This window comes from Bombina bombina, chromosome 6 (genome assembly GCF_027579735.1).
Source record: "Bombina bombina isolate aBomBom1 chromosome 6, aBomBom1.pri, whole genome shotgun sequence".
NCBI lineage: Eukaryota > Metazoa > Chordata > Amphibia > Anura > Bombinatoridae > Bombina > Bombina bombina.
Window position 1 is genome coordinate 731,270,305 of NC_069504.1, and position 22,180 is coordinate 731,292,484.

Sequence of the window (22,180 nt, forward strand, 5' to 3'; positions counted from 1 at the left end):
ATCTCTTGCCCAGGCCTGGGCGAAGAGAGAGAGTCTGCCCCCCACTAGATCCGGTCCCGGATCGGGGGCTCTCGGTTCATGCTGTCTTTGGGGCAGCAGCAGGTTTCCTGGCCTGCTTGCTCTTGTTCCAGGACTGGTTAGGCTTCCAGCCTTGCCTGTAACGAGCAACAGCTCCTTCCTGTTTTGGTGCAGTGGAGGTTGATGCTGCTCCTGTTTTGAAATTCCGAAAGGGACGAAAATTAGACTGTCTCGCCTTAACTTTGGCCTTGTCCTGAGGTAGGGCGTGGCCCTTACCTCCCGTAATGTCAGCGATAATTTCTTTCAAACCGGGCCCGAATAAGGACTGCCCCTTGAAAGGTATATTAAGTAATTTGGACTTAGAAGTAACATCAGCTGACCAGGATTTTAGCCACAGCGCCCTGCGTGCCTGTATGGCGAATCCTGAGTTCTTAGCCGTAAGTTTGGTTAAATGTACTACGGCCTCCGAAATGAAAGAATTAGCTAGTTTAAGGACTCTAAGCCTGTCCGTAATGTCGTCTAGCGTAGAGGAACTAAGGTTCTCTTCAAGCGACTCAATCCAAAATGCTGCCGCAGCCGTAATCGGCGCGATACATGCAAGGGGTTGTAATATAAAACCTTGTTGAACAAACATTTTCTTAAGGTAACCCTCTAATTTTTTATCCATTGGATCTGAGAAAGCACAGCTATCCTCCACCGGGATAGTGGTACGCTTAGCTAAAGTAGAAACTGCTCCCTCCACCTTGGGGACCGTTTGCCATAAGTCCCTAGTGGTGGCGTCTATTGGAAACATCTTTCTAAATATTGGAGGGGGTGAGAACGGCACACCGGGTCTATCCCACTCCTTAGTAACAATTTCAGTTAGTCTCTTAGGTATAGGAAAAACGTCAGTACTCGCCGGTACCGCAAAGTATTTATCCAACCTACACAGTTTCTCTGGTATTGCAACGGTGTTACAATCGTTGAGAGCTGCTAAGACCTCCCCTAGTAGTACACGGAGGTTCTCCAATTTAAATTTAAAATTTGAAATATCTGAGTCCAATCTGTTTGGATCAGAACCGTCACCCACAGAATGAAGCTCTCCGTCCTCATGCTCTGCGAGCTGTGACGCAGTATCAGACATGGCCCTAGCATTGTCAGCGCACTCTGTTCTCACCCCAGAGTGATCACGCTTGCCTCTTAGTTCTGGTAATTTAGACAAAACTTCAGTCATAACAGTAGCCATATCTTGTAATGTTATCTGTAATGGCCGCCCAGATGTACTAGGCGCCAAAATATCACGCACCTCCCGGGCGGGAGATGCAGGTACTGCCGCGTGAGGCGAGTTAGTCGGCATAACTCTCCCCTCGCAGTTTGGTGAAATTTGTTCACATTGTACAGATTGACTTTTATTTAAAGTAGCATCAATACAGTTAGTACATAAATTTCTATTGGGCTCCACCTTGGCATTGGAACAAATGACACAGATATCTTCCTCTGAGTCAGACATGTTTAACACACTAGCAAAAAAACTTACAACTTGGTTATAATCTTTTTTAGCAAAAAAACGCACTGTGCCTCAAAGAGGTACTAACGATTAAATGACAGTTGAAATAATGAACTGAAAAACTGTTATAGCATCAAACTTTAAAACAACACAATCTTTTAGCAAAGGTTTGTTCCCATTAGTAAAAACAACACTAATTAAATTTGTACATAAGAAAATAAAACAACGTTTTTATTCACAGTCACTATAAGGATTCTCACAGCTCTGCTGAGAGAATTTACCTCCCTTCAAAGAAGTTTGAAGACCCCTGAGATCTGTCAGAGATGAACCGGATCATGCAGGAAATATAAAAGTAACTGACTGGAATTTTTTGATGCGTAGCAAAGAGCGCCAAAAACGGCCCCTCCCTCTCCCACACAGCAGTGAAGAGAAACGAAACTGTCACAATTAAAGCAAAAAAAAAACAAAAAAAAAAAAAAACTGCCAAGTGGAAAATAATGCCCGAATATTTATTCACACAGTACCTCAGCAAAGTTAAACGATTCTACATTCCAGCAAAAACGTTTAACATGAGAATAGTTATTAAAAGGATTAATGACCTTTAACAGAGTAGTTCCGGTGAAATACCATCCCCAGAATACTGAAGTGTATACATACATGTCATTTTAACGGTATGGCAGGCTTTTCTCATCAATTCCATTCAGAAAATAAAAACTGCCACATACCTCAATGCAGATTCATCTGCCCGCTGTCCCCTGATCTGAAGCCTTTACCTCCCTCAGATGGTCGAGAACAGCAATATGATCTTAACGACTCCGGTTAAAATCATAGTAAAAATCTCTGTCAGATTCTTCCTCAAACTCTGCCAGAGAAGTAATAACACGCTCCGGTGCTATTTTAAAATAACAAACTTTTGATTGAAGTCATAAAAACTAAGTATAATCACCATAGTCCTCTCACACATCCTATCTAGTCGTTGGGTGCAAGAGAATGACTGGGACTGACGTAGAGGGGAGGAGCTATATGCAGCTCTGCTGGGTGAATCCTCTTGCATTTCCTGTTGGGGAGGAGTTATATCCCAGAAGTAATGATGACCCGTGGACTGATCACACATAACAGAAGAAAAGGGGTTTGCCATATATAGATAAAAATTTGTAAAAGGTTTTGACACTCAATCTTGTTATTGTGGTCAATATTAACAAATAAATTCTACAATGTATCATTAAAAGAAACAGTCTACTCCAGATTTTTTTATTGTTTCTAAAGATAGATAATCCCTCTATTACTATTCCCCAGTTTTGCATAACCAACACGGTTATATTAATATACCTTTTACCTCTGTAATTACTTTGTATCTAAGCCTCTGCAGATTACCCCCTTATTTCACTTCTTTTGACAGACTTGCATTTTAGCTAATCAGTGCTGACTCATAAATGACTCCATGGGAATATGAACAATGTTATCTATATAGCACACACAAACTAGCGGTGTCTAGCTGTGAAAAACTGTCAAAATGCCATCAGATAAGAGGTGGCCCTCAAGGGCTTAGAAATTAGCATATGAGCCTACCTAGGTTTAACTTTAAACAAAGAATACCAAGAGAACAAAGCAAATTTGATGCTAAAAGTAAATTGGAAAGTGGTTTAAAATTGCATCTGAATCATGAAAGATAAGACTGTCCCTTTAATTACTTTGTTTTCACTGCCCTATTTAATCAGTTGTTGAGACCTAATTTGTTACCACTGAGTGTGTCTAATGTATGTGGTAGCAGAAAACTGAAAGCTCTTCTGAATATAAAGAAATATGAAGAAAAGAAGAAGAAAAGATATTGAGAGCTTTCTTAAAGATATTGGAAACAGCAAAATGATCAGGGTCATCTACACACTGATCTCTCCATGACATCTCCATGGATATTATCTTTTGTAGTTTTACCTAAATCGGGTGAACCTGAAGCAGTAAAAAACATATATTTGTTTTCATAAGAAGTAGAAAATGCGGCCATTAGTTTCCAAGTATGAAAATGTGGACTTTATAGCAACTGAAAATATAACCAATATTGTGCAGAATATGAAGATTCCAGCATTTTAAAATTAATTAAGACAATTTTTCATTTTGTACTACAACATAAGGTGATTAAAGTACATTTAAAATATAACGCTGGGCGTGCATTTGTAAACAAATTTCCTATTTACTTTTTTTTTTATCAAATTTGCTTTGTTCTCTTGATAATCTATGTTCAAAAACATACCTAGGTAGGCTCAGGAGCAATGGGAGCTAGCTGGTCATTGGTAGTGCATTGCTGCTGCTGAGGCAACCTATGTTTACTTTTCAACAAAGGATGCCAAGAGTACAAAACAAATTTGATAATAGATATAAACTGGAATATTGTTTAAATTTGAATGTTCTAGCTAAAAGTTTAATTTTGACTTTACTTTCCCTTTAATAGTGTTCATGTTAGCCATCCTAGAATTGAAAACTTAAAGGGACACTGTACCCAAAAAAATTCTTTCATGATTCAGATAGAGCATGCAATTTTAAGCAACTTTCTAATTTACTCCTATTATCAAATCTTCTTCATTCTCTTGGTATCTTTATTTGAAATGCAAGAATGTAAGTTTAGATGCCGGCCCATTTTTGGTGAACAACCTAGGTTGTCCTTGCTGATTGGTGGATAAATTCATCCACCAATCAAAAACTGCTGTCCAGAGTTCTGAACCAAGAAAAAAAAACTTCTTTTTCATATAAAGATAGCAAGAGAACAAAGAAAAATTGATAATAGGAGTAAATTAGAAAGTTGCTTAAAATTGCATGCTCTATCTGAATCACAAAATATTTTTTTTGGGTACAGTGTCCCTTTAAGCAACTGTTGCCTGTTCTCCTTTATGGATCTATATGTTGAAGCAAGAATCCACAAATATTCCCTATGTTTTCACTATGTTGTAACACAAACATCACTAACCTAAATAATCTAAATCATTATGTAATGGAACATGAATCTGGACCAATATGATGCTTTATATAAGGAAATACCAATTACAGTGTATGATAAAAATCTATTGTAATAGAATTACCAACTCTTAATTTAATTTTTACTAAATATAGAATTACAAGAGAGACAAATTCAGACAATGGCCTCTATTTATCAAGCCGTCAACTTACCTGCATTCGACGGCACCAATACGCTCTCCTAAGATCGCCTAACATCGCGGCCGCGGACCTGAATACATTCTCCAAAATAATCAAAAAAGCTGCTCTTCAGCTTTTTTACAGCTTTCTTGGTACCCTGTCACTAAACACCCACACTATACTATACTGTTTACCCCCTATAACGCCGCTCCCAGACCTCGCCGCAACTCTAATAAATGTATTAACCCCTAAACCGCCGCTCCCGGAGCCCTCCGCAACTCTAATAAATGTATTAACCCCTAAACCGCCGCTCCCGGAGCCCACCGCCACCTACATTATACATATTAACCCCTAATCTTCCGCCCCTTTACCGCCGCCACCTATATAAAGTTATTAACCCCTATCCTGCCTATCCAGTCAATCGGAATTAAGGTAGGAAAAATCCTATTGGCTGATGCAATCAGCCAATAGGATTGAACTTCAATCCTATTGGCTGATTGCATCAGCCAATAGGATTTTTACTACATTAATTCCGATTGACTGATAGAATTCTATCAGCCAATCAGAATTCAAGGGACGCCATCTTGGATGACATCATTTAAAGGAACCTTCATTCGTCGGTTAGTCGTCGGCCAGGAAGGATGCTCCGCGTCGGATGCCTTGAAGATGGACCCGCTCCGCGCCGGATGGATGAAGATAGAAGATGCCGCCTGGATGAAGACTTCTGCCCGTCTGGAGGACCTCTTCTGGCCGGGTTGGATGAAGGCTTCTGCCCGTCTGGAGGACCACTTTGCCCGGCTTCGTGGAGGACTTCGGCCCAGTTGTGTGAAGACGTCTCAAGGTAGGGTGATTTTCAAGGGGTTAGTGTTAGGTTTTTATTAAGGGGGGGTTGGGTGGGTTTTAGAGTAGGGTTGGGTGTGTGGGTGGTGGGTTTTAATGTTGGGGGGGTATTGTCCTTTTTTTTAATGTAAAAGAGCTGATTACTTTGGGGCAATGCCCCGCAAAAAGCCCTTTTAAGGGCTATTTGTAATTTAGTATAGGGTAGGGCTTTTTATTATTTTGGCGGGGCTTTTTTATTTTATTAGGGGGATTGGATTAGGTGTAATTAGTTTGAAAAACTTTTAATTATTTTATTATTTTCTGTAATTTAGTGTTTTTTATTTAATAAAATGTTATTGTAGTTAATGTAGGTAATTAATTTAATGATAGTGTAGTGTTAGGTGTAATTGTAACTTAGGTTAGGTTTTATTTTACAGGTACTTTTGTATTTATTTTAACTAGGTAGCTATTAAATAGTTAATAACTATTTAATAATTATTCTATCTAGTTAAAATAAATACAAACTTGCCTGTCAAATAAAAATAAATCCTAAGATACCTACAATGTAACTTTTAGTTATATTGTAGCTATCTTAGGGTTTATTTTATAGGTAAGTATTAAGTTTTAAATAGGATTAATTTTATTTAGATTTAAATTATATTTAAGTTAGTGGGTGTTAGGGTTAGTGTTTGACTTAGGTTTAGGGGTTAATACATTTAATATAGTGGCGGCAGTGTGGGGGGGCAGATTAGGGGTTAATAAATTTAATGTAGGTGGCGGCGGTGTAGGGGGGCAGATTAGGGGTTAATAAATTTAATGTAGGTGACGGCGGTGTGGGGGGGGCAGATTAGGGGTTAATAAGTATAATGTAGGTGGCGGTGGGCTCCGGGAGCGGCAGTTTAGGGGTTAAACAATTTATTTAGTTTCAGCGGGGTCCGGGAGTGGCGGTTTAGGGGTTAATAAGTATAATGTAGGTGGCGGCGGTGTAGGGGGCATTCCCATAGGAATCAATGGGATATCGGGCAGCAGCGAACATGAGCTCTCGCTGCTTTCCGACTCCCATTGATTCCTATGGTATCCACGGCCTCCAGGGCGGCGGATTGAAAACCAGGTACGCTGGGCCGGAAAAGTGCAGAGCGTACCTGCTAGTTATTTGATAACTAGCAAAAGTAGTCAGATAGTGCCGAACCTATTAACCCCTAAACCTAGCAACCCGCTAACTTTATATTAAATATTAACTCATCCCTATATTATAATCAATTTAAACTTAACTTTAGAATTAAATTAATCTATATTAAACTAATAATTAACCTACCTTAACTTTTATACTAAAATTACATTAAACTATATTAAACTAATAATTAATCTACCCTAAATGTTATGCTAAAATTACATTAAACTACAAATTAAATTAACTATAGTATATATTTAGAAACCTAACCCTACTCAAATAATTTAAATCTACAATAAAAAATTACTAAGTTACAAAAAAACTAACAACTTAGTTACAAAAAATAACAAACACGAAGTTTCACAAAAAAAATAAACACTAAGTTACAAAAAAAAAAACAAATTATCAAAGATTTAAACTAATTACACCTAATCTAAGGGCCCTATGAAAAAAAAAAGCCCCCCCCCAAGTCTTCATCCAAGCCTGCAGAAGTCTTCACCCAGACAGCATCTTCTATCTTCATCCATCCGGCGAGGAGCAGGTCCATCTTCAAGACATCCGGCGCAGAGCATCCTCTTCTTCCAACGACTCCTGATGAATGAAGGTTCCTTTAAATGACGTCATTCAAGATGGCGTCTCTTAGATTCCGATTGGCTGATAGAATTCTATCAGCCAATCAGAATTAAGGTTGAAAAAATCATATTGGCTCATGCAATCAGCCAATAGGATTGAGCTCGCATTCTATTGGCTGATAGAAACAGCCAATAGAATGCAAGCTCAATCCTATTGGCTGATTGGATCAGCCAATAGGATTTTTTCAACCTTAATTCGGATTGGCCAACCAGAATCTAAGGGACGCCATCTTGAATGACGTCACTTAAAGGAACCTTCATTCGTCGGGAGTCGTCGGAAGAAGAGGATGCTCCGCGCCGGATGTCTTGAAGATGGACCCGTCCTCACCGGATAGATGAAGACTTCTGCGGGCTTGGATGAAGACTTCGGCAGCTTGGATGAAGACTTCTCCCGGCTTCTTGGAGGATGGATGTCGATCTTCAAAACTGTAAGTCGATCTTTAGGGGTTAGTGTTAGTGATTTTTTTAAGGGTTTATTGGGTGGGTTTTATTTTTAGATTAGGGTTTAAGTGCAATAAAGCTAAATGCCCTTTTAAAGGGCAATGCCCATACAAATGCCCTTTTCAGGGCAATGGGGAGCTTAGGTTTTTTTAGATTAGGTTTTTATTTGGGGGGTTGGTTGTGTGGGTGGTGGGTTTTACTGTTGAGGGGTTGTTTGTATTTTTTATTTACAGGTAAAAGAGCTGATTTCTTTGGGGCAATGCCCCGCAAAAGGCCCTTTTAAGGGCTATTTGTAGTTTATTGTAGGTTAGGGTTTTTTTTATTTTGGGGGGGCTTTTTTATTTTCATAGGGCCCTTAAATTAGGTGTAATTCGTTTAAATCTTTGATAATTTCTTTTTTATTTTTTGTAATTTAGTGTTTATTTTTTGTGTAACTTAGTGTTTGTTATTTTTTGTAACTAAGTTGTTAGTTGTTTGTAACTTAGTAATTTTTTATTGTAGATTTAAATTATTTGAGTAGGGTAAGGATTTTAAATATATAATATAGTTAATTTAATTTGTAGTTTAATGTGATTTTAGTATAACAATTAGGGTAGATTAATTATTAATTTAATATAGTTTAATGTAATTTTAGTATAACAGTTTGGGTAGATTAATTATTAATTTAATATAGTTTAATGTAATTTTAGTATAACAGTTAGTGTATATTAATTATTAGTTTAATATAGTTTACTGTAATTTTAGTATAACAGGGTAGGTTAATTATTAGTTTAATTTAGCTTAATTTAATTTTAAAGGTAAGTTTAAATTGATTATAAGATAGGGATGAGTTAATATTTAATATAAAGTTAGCAGGTCGTTAGGTTTAGGGGTTAATAACTTTATTTAGTTGCAGTGGGCTCCGGGAGCGGCGGGATAGGCGTTAATAACTTTATGTAGGTGTTGGGGCGGCAGATTAGGGGTTATTAAGTATAATGTAGGTGGCGGCGGTATAGGGGGTGGCAGATTAGGGGTTAATAAGTATAATGTAGGGGAGGCGGTGTAGGGGGCAGCGGATTAGGGGTGTTTAGACTCGGGAGGGTGTTAGGTGTAAACATAACTTTTTTTCTCCCCTAGGAATCAATGGGATATCGGGCAGCAGCGAAAATGAGCTTTCGCTGCTTTCAGACTCCCATTGATTCCTATGGCATCCGCTGCCTCCAGGGCGGCGGATTGAAAACCAGGTACGCTGGGCCGGAATAGTGGCGAGCGTACCTAGTAGATATTTGTTAACTAGCAAAAGTAGTCAGATAGTGCCGAATTTGCATTCAGAACATCTGTAGTGATGTAAGCATCGATCTGTGTCGGACTGAGACCGGCGGATCGTATGTTGCGTCACAAAATTCTACTTTTGCCGGTCTGTAGGGTTTGATTAATAAGGCGAATCAAGCTCTCCACAATTACACTGCGGAATTCCAGCATATTTGCGGTTAACGGCTTGATAAATAGGCCCCATAATCTCACAGGTCTCAGGCAAATTCCTTGAACATTTAAACAGACAAAATAGTTCAAAATGAAATGTGTATTAGTGCAATTCAATTTTGATTAGTATAATTCTAGCACTATACTTGGCAAAGATGCATTTAGTAAAATCTATAACAGCTATGTACCCACATATGCTGCACATGTGCACCCTTATTAAAAACTGAACCGTGTCAAAGAGTGGTACAGTCTTTAGGGTCAGTGATGACTCATTAATATTTTTGTCACTTTCCACCATCTTGCAGTTTATGCAAAAAAATAGTAGGAATAAAATATTACAATTAAAAAAAAATAGAAACTGTATCTTATAGGTATAGAAAAGTTTGCCAAGCCTTTTGCAACAGAAATACAAAAAGTTCTAGCTGAATCTAAGTTAAAAGGATCTTTAGTTCAGATCATAAAGTCCAATAGACATTTCAAGCCACAAGGCCCTTAATCATGTCTCTCCATTTAGAGAGAGTCCCTTTAAGTGGTACAGAGCTGAGGTATGGGCTAGCATGAGCAAGTGATCGGCTTCTGAACAATTAATCATTTGTGTAACATCTTCATGCATATAGCGGGGGTACTGGGTCTGGGAATGATAAGGCACCTCTAGTCCATGCTTATTCTCCCAACAGTTTACAAGAAAAATGCCTCTATGCAAGAGGATGTAATTGTGTTATCCATAACATAGGATAAATAATGCTCCAGATAACATTGTGCCATCACCTGCAATCAAGAGGTTAGAAAATGACACCATGATGGGCTGATAATGGAGAGTTGGAGCTGTGCAGAGATGACAGATGGCAATTGAGATAAGGAATTTTTCAGAACAAAAAATAAAGGTAGCATCATATCCATTAACAAGTTTTATTGATTGTCAGAAGATTTAAATATAACACCTGCTCAGATGAAAAATTTGGAAAACCATACTGTAATGGTATCATCTTATACATCAAATATCCTAACCTAAAAAAGGTACCCTGTATTTGCTGTGGAAGACAAATAAAGCACGTACATCTAGATTCAGTGTGACAGAATAGCTGATGCATATATGGAATGTAAAAGAGACAATATAAAAAATAATATATAGTGGTAAAACTGACTGGTAGAAGTGACCTTGGCTCAGGCAAAGGAAAGAGGAGTCTTGCATGGCTTTGATAGTGAAGATCAGGGGTTCACCAGTAAGAACCGTCAGTTGTCCAATCATCTCATCTGGGGAGGTTTCAAAAATATAGGATTCTCCATGGTCAGAAGCACTCTGATAAACATGGAGACAGCCGGAGAGAAGAAAGTGTAGACCAACCCCCTGAGAGAGAAAGACACTTGAGTGAGATACAAAAGAGACAAGATGATGAGCATCAAATGAAATGTGAGTTATATATAAACAATAGGAACAAAATAAGGTAAAAATATAGGCATTAGGCTAGGAAGAGAGGTATGAATAGAAGAAAACAAACTAAACAGTAAGCAAGAAACAAGAGAAAATGTTTATATGGTTACCTGCTCCCCTTGTTGAGCAATAACAGTGTCAGCCTTCACATGATGAAAAGTTACCCTCTTATCCAGCAATGCAGCATCCTATAATAGAAGAGATTAAGGTTATTAAAATATATAAGTAACATATAATTATGAAGTTCCGGTTACTTAATTTGTTGTAATATTCCAATATTTATATGTCCAATAAGTGATAAAGCTGAATTATTACATCCTTTTCATTTTTCATCATATAGACATAAAAGGCTAGATTACAAGTGGCACACAAACGACTGCCCTCAGGTGTTCGCGATCATTTGCACGCCGGTTATATTTCGCTCATATTACAAGTTGCTAAAATAATTACTGCAACTTCAGAACTGTGGTTAACTGTTTCGCAAAATTAAAGAGAGTAAAAAACACATTGAAAATACATTTTATTCATAATTATTCATGAAAAATATTGCACAAAAAAGTTATAAGGGCTCAAAGATATGAGATCTAGGGTGTTAAAAAAAAAAAGGCAGGCAAAGGACTTTAACATTGAGATACATACATAACATGTCTACAGATGTATATATTATGTCTATATATGTGTATTTACAGACATATCTATACAAATATAAACACATAACTACAAAGCATAATTATGCAGTATTCATATTTTCCAGTCGGGCTTGCAAATATTAGAATATGTGATTGGGTACGCGAATATGAAAATATTTGATTGTGTTTGCGCGTGAGTCGGGTATTTTTTTCTCCATTGACTTCTATGGGGGAATAGGTTATTGTTTGTGCAACAGTCTAATTGCGCAAGAATTAAATGTTTAAAAAAGTTTAATTCTTGCGCAATTAGCAGTATAGCGGAAGCGCAAAATACCTCTTCACTTGTAATCTGTCCCATAATGGTGCATGGTCATATGGCATCTGTGATGCTTTGTCATCCGATAATGCTTCATGTCAGCACCTGACAAAGCATTTTCACAATGAAAAAACAGCACAAATACTTTATATTATCCATTTATCTCCTGACTTCAGTGGTAGAAAAGATGTCAAGAACCACTAAACACAGAAGAATAGCATAATCAATAAATACATATTAAATAGACAAAGCAAAAGCACTTAGTTTAAGTTTTTTCTGACAAATGTCAGTTTGTTTTCCTTCCCAGTACATCATATGACAACCATCAGCCAATCACAAAATGCATATACGTAAACTCTGTGAATCTTGCACATGCTCAGTAGGAGCTGGTGCCTCAGAAAGTAAAAATATAAAAAAACAGTGCATATTTATATAATGGATGTGAATTGGAAAGTTGTTTAAAGTTTTGTGCTCTATCTGAATCATTAAAGATTAATTTTGATTTTTTTTTTAATTTTGGTCCTTTAAGAACTTTACTAATATCACATAATATTTGAAAGCACACAAAGAGAAATCTGTTTATGTTTGTAATATACCCTCTCTGGGGAACTATTGGAAGTTATACAAACTGTTTAGCTATGCAAAGTTAAACAACTTTGCAATATACTTTCATTATTTATTTTGCCCCTTTTCATGTAATTTAGCTGTCTAGATATTTTAATTCTCAGAGCTATAAATACATGTCAGTCTTCTCTAGGCTAACCTTGCTTCATATTTTTCACTAATTGCCTTTAGCTAATAACAACTGCAAAACAATATACTTTAAAGTAACACAATGACCTTGGATAGCCTTAATAGCTGCAGACTCAAGTCCTGATCGGTTCTTCCAAATAATGCAATTAGCGGGTGCAGTTTGGCTATTGAAAAAATAACAGCGGCAAACAATGTTAATATGTTTTAAAAATATTTAGGCTTGGCTGATATCTTATTCTATAGAAGTGTGAGGTTTGGGGTGAGGAACTCAAATCCAGGAATAGCGCTGAGCTTTAACACCGTTAGGACTGCATGGAACGTCCTACCTTAAATGGCGTCCAACAGTATCCTCCTTTTAGGGAATGGAAAATCAGACTTGGGTGTGTGCCTAGCATCATAGACAGTCCCCCATGGACTGATCCCAGCCTGGAAATCACGTGATTGTATCGATGATCATGTGATTTCATTTCTCCTGCAAGTGTTACATCGGAACTTTGTTACGATATTAAAAACTTTCTACAGGCACGAATGGGTTAATAAAGAAAGAGAAACAGAAACTGAGAATTGGCCAATAGTCAGGTACCATGAGATCAGTCCAGCAACAAGGTATCAAGTGGGAAATCAGGAGCAACCTCCAGCAAGATACAAGATAGATGCAGCTGAAACAAAAGGATTCAGGAAAGCTGCCACTGGTACAACAAGTACAGAAGACTCAGCAGGCACAGGATACCCAGTGGGTACTATTGGTGAGGTTGTCAAGGGATACCAGGTAAGTGCAGACCGTACAGCAGGATTCAGATAATCTGCCACTGGTACAGCAAGTGCAGGAGACTCAGCAGGCACAGGATACCCAACGGGTACTATTGGTGAGGCTGTCACAGGACACTCGGTAAGTGCAGCAGGATTCAGTTAAGTGGTAACAGGAACAAGGTAAGTACAAGCTTGTTGTTACACAGGATACAGGAAGAGCAGTTAAGTAAAAGTTGCAACGCCTCAATAATTCAGCCCAGACTGAGGGGCTAAGTGGATTTATATAGGAGCTCCCACACCTGTGACCATTTGGGTAAGACTTCCTGAAATTAGGTGTGGCCTCTTTAAATTAGCGCAGTGAATGGCCAATGCAGAAGACAGGCTTAAAGGAAAGGAACGCCAAAGTAGGAGCCTGCCGCTGAATCGTTGCTAGGTAACTACCTAACAGTAAGACAACTAGGGTTGCCGCCTCGGCCACGTTTTCTTGGATACTTCTGAGTTATACATGCTCCAAGGTGTGCTGAGAGGAACTTGAAAAGCGCTATTCAGTGTCACTATTTGTGTGCTGTCCAGGGTTAAAATTCATGTTCCTACCTGCACACCCTGCAGCATGTGTAACTCATAAGTGTCTAGGAAAACATGGCTGAGGAGACAAACCTAAAGACAGCAAAAATGTATTGTACTTACAAGGTTTACTGTCCTTTTAAAATGTGAGACAGCTGGCAGCCAGACAAACCAGAGGAAAGAAGAGAACAATAAAGGCTGACAGTTCTATAAACGGGATCAGAAATTGGTAAAAGCTTTTGTTAAGACTGCAGAGCATTTCTCTAGGTCAAAAAAAGATTCTTACACAGCTGACAATCACTAATGTGATATTAGTTTAGCAAATAACAGATGGAACACCACAAAATCTTATACTGTTATTAAAACAGCATAAGATGTGTCAGCAAACAGAGTTAGTATGAAAATATTTAAATGCTGTAGCCCAGCAATTATATATTTAATTTAAAAGGAACTGCAATAAAAACTCTCACTGCAATGATATTCTGATGCATCTGTTATAAAAAATTTTTTTTATGTTTACCTGATAAATTTCTTTCTTTCTTGACACAGTGAGTTCACGGATCATCTAATTACTATTGGGAATATCACTCCTGCCCAGCAGGAGGCGGCAAAGAGCAGCACAGCAAAGTTAAATATCACCTCCCTTCCCTCCACCCCCAGTCATTCGACCAAAGTAAAGGAGAGAAAGGAAGCAACAAGGTGCAGAGGTGCCTGAGGTTTATAATACAACAAAAAAGGCCTGTCTTAAAAAACAGGGCGGGCCATGGACTCACCGTGTCAAGAAATAAATAAATTTATCAGGTAAGCATAAATTTTGTTTTCTTTCTAATGACACGGTGAGTCCACGGATCATCTAATTAATATTGGGAATCAATACCCAGGCTAAAGGACACAGATGATAAGGGAGGGACAAGACAGGGAACCTAAACAGAAGGCACCACTGCTTGAAGAACCTTTCTCCCAAAAGAAGCCTCAGCCGAAGCAAAAATAGCCTGATGAAACGGTCTGCCTGATGAAATGGTCTTGTGTTGATCGAGAAACACGTTGCAAAATATTAAAGAAGCTGTTTTAAACCACGACCCGGTTTTGTGGCTACTTTCATTTCATTCCTTCACTATTTGGAATTATCCTGCAGCCTCATTTGGTCAGTTTGCAGCCGATTCCTAATCACCATATATGTGAGAGACATTTGAGCGTTGCACTCCTTCAGCTGGACACGCTTTCATTTTCTCCTGTTAAAGTACACGCTGTTACACTACCGAGACAAATTTTGATATCCTGTTGGTACATTTGCCTACACTCGGTTTCAGCTTGGGAAGGCTGTTGCCGTGACATCCTGATCAAGATCTGACGGGTCAAACACACAGAGACCTCCAGCGTACTGACTGCTGTTTTAAACGTCAGCCTGTCTGATAGCACCCCATTTGTTTAAGGTGCAACTATTCTTGTGAGTAGTTTTCAGCTTGTCTATCTATCTATTTGTTGTTACAAATTACACTATGTGGCGCCTCTTGTCTTTTTCTTCATTGAAGCAAAAATATAAAATTTATAGAGTTTGGAAAAAGTACATGTAACATTTGGCAAAGCCTCCTGGTCCATCTTTACCCAGAACTAAAAATAAAAGTACTTAATTTTTAATTAAAATTTCACACAAAAATTTTTGACAGTCCCTTTAAATATAAAAAAGGAGACTCTGTCACCTTCCTCCGGAAGTAGAAGGTCATGTCAGATTGTCAGTAGTATCATTATGGCGACTTGTAGTGTTTTTAAACCTGGACTCTTCCAACACAAAGTGGCGATTGTGACTGGGGGAGGCACTGGAATCGGAAAAGCAATAGCGGCTGAGTTGTTGACATTAGGTTGCAGTGTGGTTATTGCATCACGTAAACTTGATCGTTTAAAAGACACTGCTGGGGGCGTGGCCTGACCAAGCTAAGAAATGGCCGCATAATTTGTGAGCTCTGTTCAGCTCATCGAATAAAAGTTTAATTTGGAGCCCTAGCAATAAGCTAATCATGCTAAAACAAAGAGCCTTAATCTGACCCATGGTTGAGCTGATCTATCAACCTCAAAAAAAGGTGCTGGAGATAAATTACGAAGTAAACCTCATGACACTACAATGCAGCGGAACAGTGGCGACTATATCAGATAACAGCGGATAACCACAAACTACTTGCCCGGCAACATCGGAGGTCAGTGGGAGCATCGGGGGACCACATCGCAGCGGAGGGAACCCCCGAAGAGAAAGAGCAGCAGAGTAAGCTGACAAAAGCTACGCAACACCGCACACATAACAAAGCAGCATGGAGAAATCCAAGATGGCGCCGCACCTTGCAACGATCTGAGACTGTGAGCGGAGCTCCCGGACAGGTAATCAAGACCCCCTGCATTAACGAGCACAGGAAGGGAGACTGAGAAACACCCAACAATAGTAATAGTAAAAATACTGTGACCAACAGACAGACCCCTCACATCACTCGACATATCATACGATAATTAAGGGCCAGGAAGAAATCATAGAGGGAGCCCAGGAAGGTGGGGGTAAAATAGAACTGCTAACCTCAGAAAAACAAAACAAGGAGACACCCCATAAAACCTTACACCCCCTAAGAAAAGACTCTGAGTCCCGCATACTGCTGAAATAAGGGACTGCCCAGCGGCACAATCAAGATACAGACACAGGCCCACATCAGCTTCTCTGATACACCAAATAGCAACACTAATAAAAACCAGTTGATTGCGCATCATTAATTAGGTTGCACTTATTAACCTAACAAACACCTCTGCGCCCAACATAACAAGTGACATTAAACCACCAAATTGCGGCCTCTATACCGCACCACTAACAATAGGCGCCAGAAAACCCCTCTCAACAATGTCAGCCAGAAGATTGATAAAGGGAGACAAAACAACTAAATCATCCACAGTTAATGCATACTTCAAAACCACTGTACACCCCAAACTAAACATAACGGAAGACACAGAAGAAGGGGAACAAGAAACATCAGATGTAGAACATCCTGACCCCACGGAAGACATCACCCCAGTGACCAAAGCAGACTTGAAAGGCTTAGTCTCAAAACAGGACATTACAGCTAATTTTGAAAAGCTTTGGAACAAAATTGATAACATGCACACAGCAATGACCAATAGCTTATCTGAAATCAAATCAGAGATTGCTGATCTAGGGGGGCGGATGGACACACTAGAGGAACAAACAGACACCCTAGTTGAAGATATCACTAATGTTAACCAAACTGTAACCTCACATCACCAGGAACTAAACGAGATCCACGAAAAACTCGAAGACCTAGAGAATAGGAGTAGGAGGAACAATATTAGGCTGAAAGGAGTACCAGAAAGCATCCTCAATAAAGACCTCCTCTCCTATGTAGCACAACTGTTTCACCAGGTGACAGGAGGAACAGACAACTTCAACATGGGAATTGAAAGAGCTCATAGAGCCCTCAAACCTAAACCCAAAGAAGGTATGCCTCCCAGAGATATAATTATCAAAATGGCGTTATTCCAAGATAAAGATAAAATCCTACAGAGTGCACGCAAGAATCCCACCCTGAAATTTCAAGGGAATGTAATACAGTTTTATCAAGACCTCAGTGTCAGAACTCTTCAACGGAGAGGTGCCCTCCGACCGTTAACACAGCTGCTCAGAAAACACCAAATATTATACAAGTGGGGCTTCCCCTTTGCCCTGTATATAACCAAAGACTCCAGAACAATCACTCTCAGGGACCCATCAGACATTCCGGAAGTCTATCAAATCCTCGACCTAGAAACCCCAAAATTAACATCTCCTGCTCCCCTACAACGATTAACCAAACCAGCAGATCAGATTTCGAAAGCTCAATGGACAAGATCGACCAGGAAGAAACAAAAAACTTGAAAATTCCTCTTTGGGACTTATTAAGGGTTATAAAGACCCCACAGGCCTCTCTTTACCACAGACACCACCAGTTCACATGGTGATAACCAGAGCAATGTGAGTTCCTAAAAAGACACCTTTTCCACCAAAATCACCATGTGAACACGCAAGCATAAAGAGAAACTGGCTTACTTTTTCTGGAGTGGACGGCCCTGTTGATACGGAGCTGTTAGACAATCAGGAATGAGACTTTGCTCACAAACATTACCCCAGTAACAGGGGCCCCATTGCTACATTACTAATATTCAATTCGGTGAAGCTGAACCGACACCCCCAGTTAATTAAGACTTACTGTTATTGCACTTTAAACGTTTTCTTAACATGTTTTTCCCTGTTCCTTTTGTTCTTTTTCTATCCTTCCCTCTATTCTTTCCTGCAGAAACGAGAGAACCAGATCCAAACTGGTGGGCCCATAGCCCAACGGTGCTGCATTGCAGCTGTTTATACTTCTGTCTGTTCCCAGATGTTGAAAAAGAGAGGTCTTTAAAATTTAGGTTCACCAGGAGGGTAGATATGACACCCTTCCTGGCAGGGTCTACAATACTGGAGAGTAAGAAACCTAGAGGGGTCGCATGCGGACCAGGTAAGCTAACTACCCACAAACAACAATTAAATGGAGGGTGACTTGATTATAGCCACACATAATGTACGGGGCCTTAACACCGACACTAAGAGAAGATTAGCCTTTAAACAATACACTTTGCTAAAAGCCAAGATACTGTTTCTTCAGGAAACACATTTTGTAAAACCTCAACTTCCTTACTACTGGACCAAAAATTACCCCACTCATTTCCATGCGACAACCAAATCAAAGAAGAGGGGAGTTTCGATCCTCATCCACTCCTCAGTCAACTACATACACGAATCCACCACAGCAGACACCGAAGGTAGATACTTAATCTTAAAGGGACAGCTAGATAATGTAGATGTAGTCCTGTGTAATGTCTATGCGCCCAATGAACAACAACATATTTTTTTCGCGAGCATATCGCAACTCATCACTCAGTGGTCACAAGTCAGAATTATTATGGCAGGCGATTTCAACATTCCTATCTTATCACAAGACACACAGAGACCAAAGACAAATACGAACAAATTGTTAAGACGAGACAGCATCATACGGAACATTCAGAGTTCACTCAATTCACATTCACTGATAGACTCCTGGAGCATCTTAAATGGTAACACCAGAGACACGACTTTTTATTCGGCAGCGCACAACACATACTCTCAACTAGACTATATCCTTACAAGCCAAATCATGCAACCGATACTTAACTCTTCCAACATTTGTCCATGTGTATGGTCAGACCACTCAGTGGTGGTACTTAAGATGCCGAGTATGGTTGACCCAAATAGATCTAGATCCTGGACTTACGACCCAAACTTACACAAAAACCCTCTTGTTCACTCCTCTACCCTGCAACACTTAACTGAATTCTGGGACATTAACACAGATTCCACTAACAATCCGACGTATGTATGGGCAGCACATAAATCAGTATTAAGGGGCACCCTCATAAAAGAAAAAACTGTATATAATAGAAAGACAAGACGTGACTTGCTGCAAACACATGAGGACATAGCACACTTGGAGAGACAACACAAACTAACGGGGAGCCCCACCATACTGAACACCCTGCAACACAAAAGAAACTCATTGGCTAAATTACTAAACTCCCAGGCCAACAGAGCTATAATGAAACTAAAATCACAATACTTTATTTACGCCAACAAGCCAGACAAATTCTTAGCCCATAAAATCAGAGAAAAATATAAAACAGCTAATATCCCAATCATAGAGAAACCAGATGGCACAACCACGTCCCATCCCCAAGAAATAGTTGACGCCTTTGGTGACTTCTATGCACAGCTTTATGATGGTAAAAAAGTAACACAAAGTCCACAGACAGAGAACCTCACACAGAGATTTTTAGCGACCCCCTCACTAACTAAACTAACAGACGACGACAAAAAGACACTGAACGAGCCCATTTCGACAGTAGAGGTCGTATTAGCGATCAAAGCCCTAAAATCAGGGAAAGCCGCGGGACCAGATGGTTTCCCAGGGGAATACTATAAGTTGTTTAGAAAAGAACTTATACCACACCTGACCAAATTCTGCAACCACATAATGCAAGGGTACCCTATCCCAGCTGAACTGCTACAAGCCAAAATTATAATTATACCCAAACCAGGCAAAGACCCAAAAAAATGCTCTAGCTATCGCCCAATTTCCCTGATTAACCAGGACATAAAATTTTTTACTAAGATCCTAGCAAACAGGTTAGCAAACATATTGCCCAAATTGATACACAAAGACCAGGTAGGATTCATTAGAGACAGGGAGGCCCCAGACAACGTCAGACGAATTGTAGACACGGTTCATCACCTATGTGACACAAAAACGCCTTCTCTGCTTCTCGCATTAGATGCGGAGAAGGCGTTTGATAGGGTAGATTGGGGGTACATGAACACAACCTTGACACACATGAACTTTGAGGGCCCCTTTATGGACGCCATAAACACTATATACACTAACCCAACGGCCCAGGTTTCCTCCAATGGCTATAGATCTAAATTATTCCCAATCTTAAACGGGACCAGGCAGGGATGCCCCTTGTCCCCCTTGCTATTCGCGTTGTGTATCAAGCCCCTTGCAGCCCAGATAAGGGTGAACCCCGACATAGAAGGAGTTAAAGTGGGCAAGACGGAATACAAAATCAGTCTTTTCGCAGACGACATTCTGCTCACTCTGACCAGACCTATGCATTCACTACCCAATCTATTTGAAACAATAAGAGAGTTCTCATTAATCTCTGGCTACCGCATCAACACAGATAAATGCGAAATGTTACCAATAGCACTCCCCCCACACACAATGAAATTAATCCAAATAAACTTCGATCTAAAAGAATCTAAGGGCCCCATGAAATACTTAGGGGTGGGAATAACGGGACACACCCAACAACTATACAAAGCTAACTATATTCCTCTGTACAAAAACATCAGAAAAGACCTACAGACTTGGAAGAAGCATAACTTCTCCTGGATGGGGAAAATAGCGGCGGTGAAGATGACAGTGCTGCCCCGTCTGCTCTATCTTTTTAGAGCTCTCCCCATACGTATCCTATACCCTGACTTAGAGAAACTTCAATCAGAGATTTTGTCATTTATCCGAGGTAAAAAGATTGTCAGAATAGCGGGGAGAATCATGACAAACCATAGAAGCCTTGGAGGCTTGGGGGTTCCGAACTTAGTGGAGTACTACAAGGCAGCTAGATTGGCCCAAGATACATTAATACTTAGGGCCAGAGGGGAAGCCCTATGGACACAGCTAGAATCAGATATGAGGGGGGGGACAGAACTGATGCTATACTATGGACACATAGAAACAACACACACGAAACTAAACAACATCAACCACCCACAACTGAGACCACCCAAGCGATATGGTCAGAATTAGCACACAAAAGAGAGATGTGCCCGTTAGACTCAACTTTGAGGCCCATTAGATACCTCCTTCACAAAGACTTGCAGAGAACTATTAATAAATGGCAAAACAAAGGACTGTACCGGGTAGCTGACTTCCTACTACAGAACAAAATGATGACTTACGCCCAATTAAAGGATAAACTAACCCCAGACCCCGTGCACTGGTACCTATACCTCCAAATATCTTCAGCAATACACACTTATATACAACCAACCCGAACTAAAGGAAGATCTACTCTAGAGCACATATGTAGTAACACAAGTAGGCCAAAACACTCCATCTCTAACATTTACCTCGATATACAAAAATTAAAGACCACAACTAAGACACCTCTCATGCAGAGATGGGAAGCAGACCTAAACATTAGATTAGAACCAGAACAATGGCATTTGACCCTAGCGACAGCCACCAAGGGCTTACTGAGCGCTGACCTTAAGGAAAACGCCCTGAAGACGATATTCAGATGGTACCTTACACCCCTTAGAACGACACATATGACACATACCAGTTCTAGACTATGCTATAGGGGATGTGGAGAAGTTGGCACATACCGACACATGTTCTGGGACTGCCCTGAGGTCCAGACCATATGGCAATCATTAACTGATTTAGTCAGTTACCTACTAGATGAACAGGTGCAGATTAACATAGCTCAAGCTTTAATCCACGAACGCATACCCCACCTCAATAAACCAATAAACACTTTCATTAGAATATTATGTACAATAGTGAGAACTTGTATAGCTAGATATTGGAAGGTGGGGACACCGTCATGGCAAGAGATTAAAAACAAAATCCAACATACATATAACATGTATGACCTAGCAGCGTGGTCCCTAGACACTAAAAACTCGAATGATGAGATCTGGTTTTACTGGAACTATAGAAATGGCTTTAATCACCCAACCCTACCGACAACTACTCATTCTTAGACCCTTGGCAGCTAGTTGAACACACTTGAACTATTAGGGGCAGCTGACCCACTTTCTCTTATGTATAAGGCCACCGATAGCGCTTACAACCTCCTTTGTTCTCTCGTTTTCCCTCCTTTGTACTTTCCCTTTCTCTCCCTCCTTTAATTACTTGAAATTTTACCCACCCTCAGGAAATGCCATGTTTGACCTCATGATGTTTACAAATTGA

The 22,180-nt window shown here is 39.7% G+C and overlaps 1 protein-coding gene across 3 annotated transcripts in view; it reads right to left on the reverse strand.

The window, feature by feature from the left end:
* The window catches only part of LOC128663560 (patatin-like phospholipase domain-containing protein 6), a 453,640-nt gene that overhangs the window by 169,194 nt on the left and 262,266 nt on the right, over nt 1-22,180 (reverse strand). For all 3 annotated transcript variants that reach the window (XM_053717940.1, XM_053717939.1, XM_053717938.1), the window contains exons 14-15: nt 10,697-10,774; nt 10,300-10,502 (exon numbers count right to left, since the gene is read on the reverse strand). In XM_053717940.1, the coding sequence (XP_053573915.1) occupies nt 10,300-10,502; nt 10,697-10,774 (281 nt within the window). The remainder of the gene's footprint in view (nt 1-10,299; nt 10,503-10,696; nt 10,775-22,180) is intronic.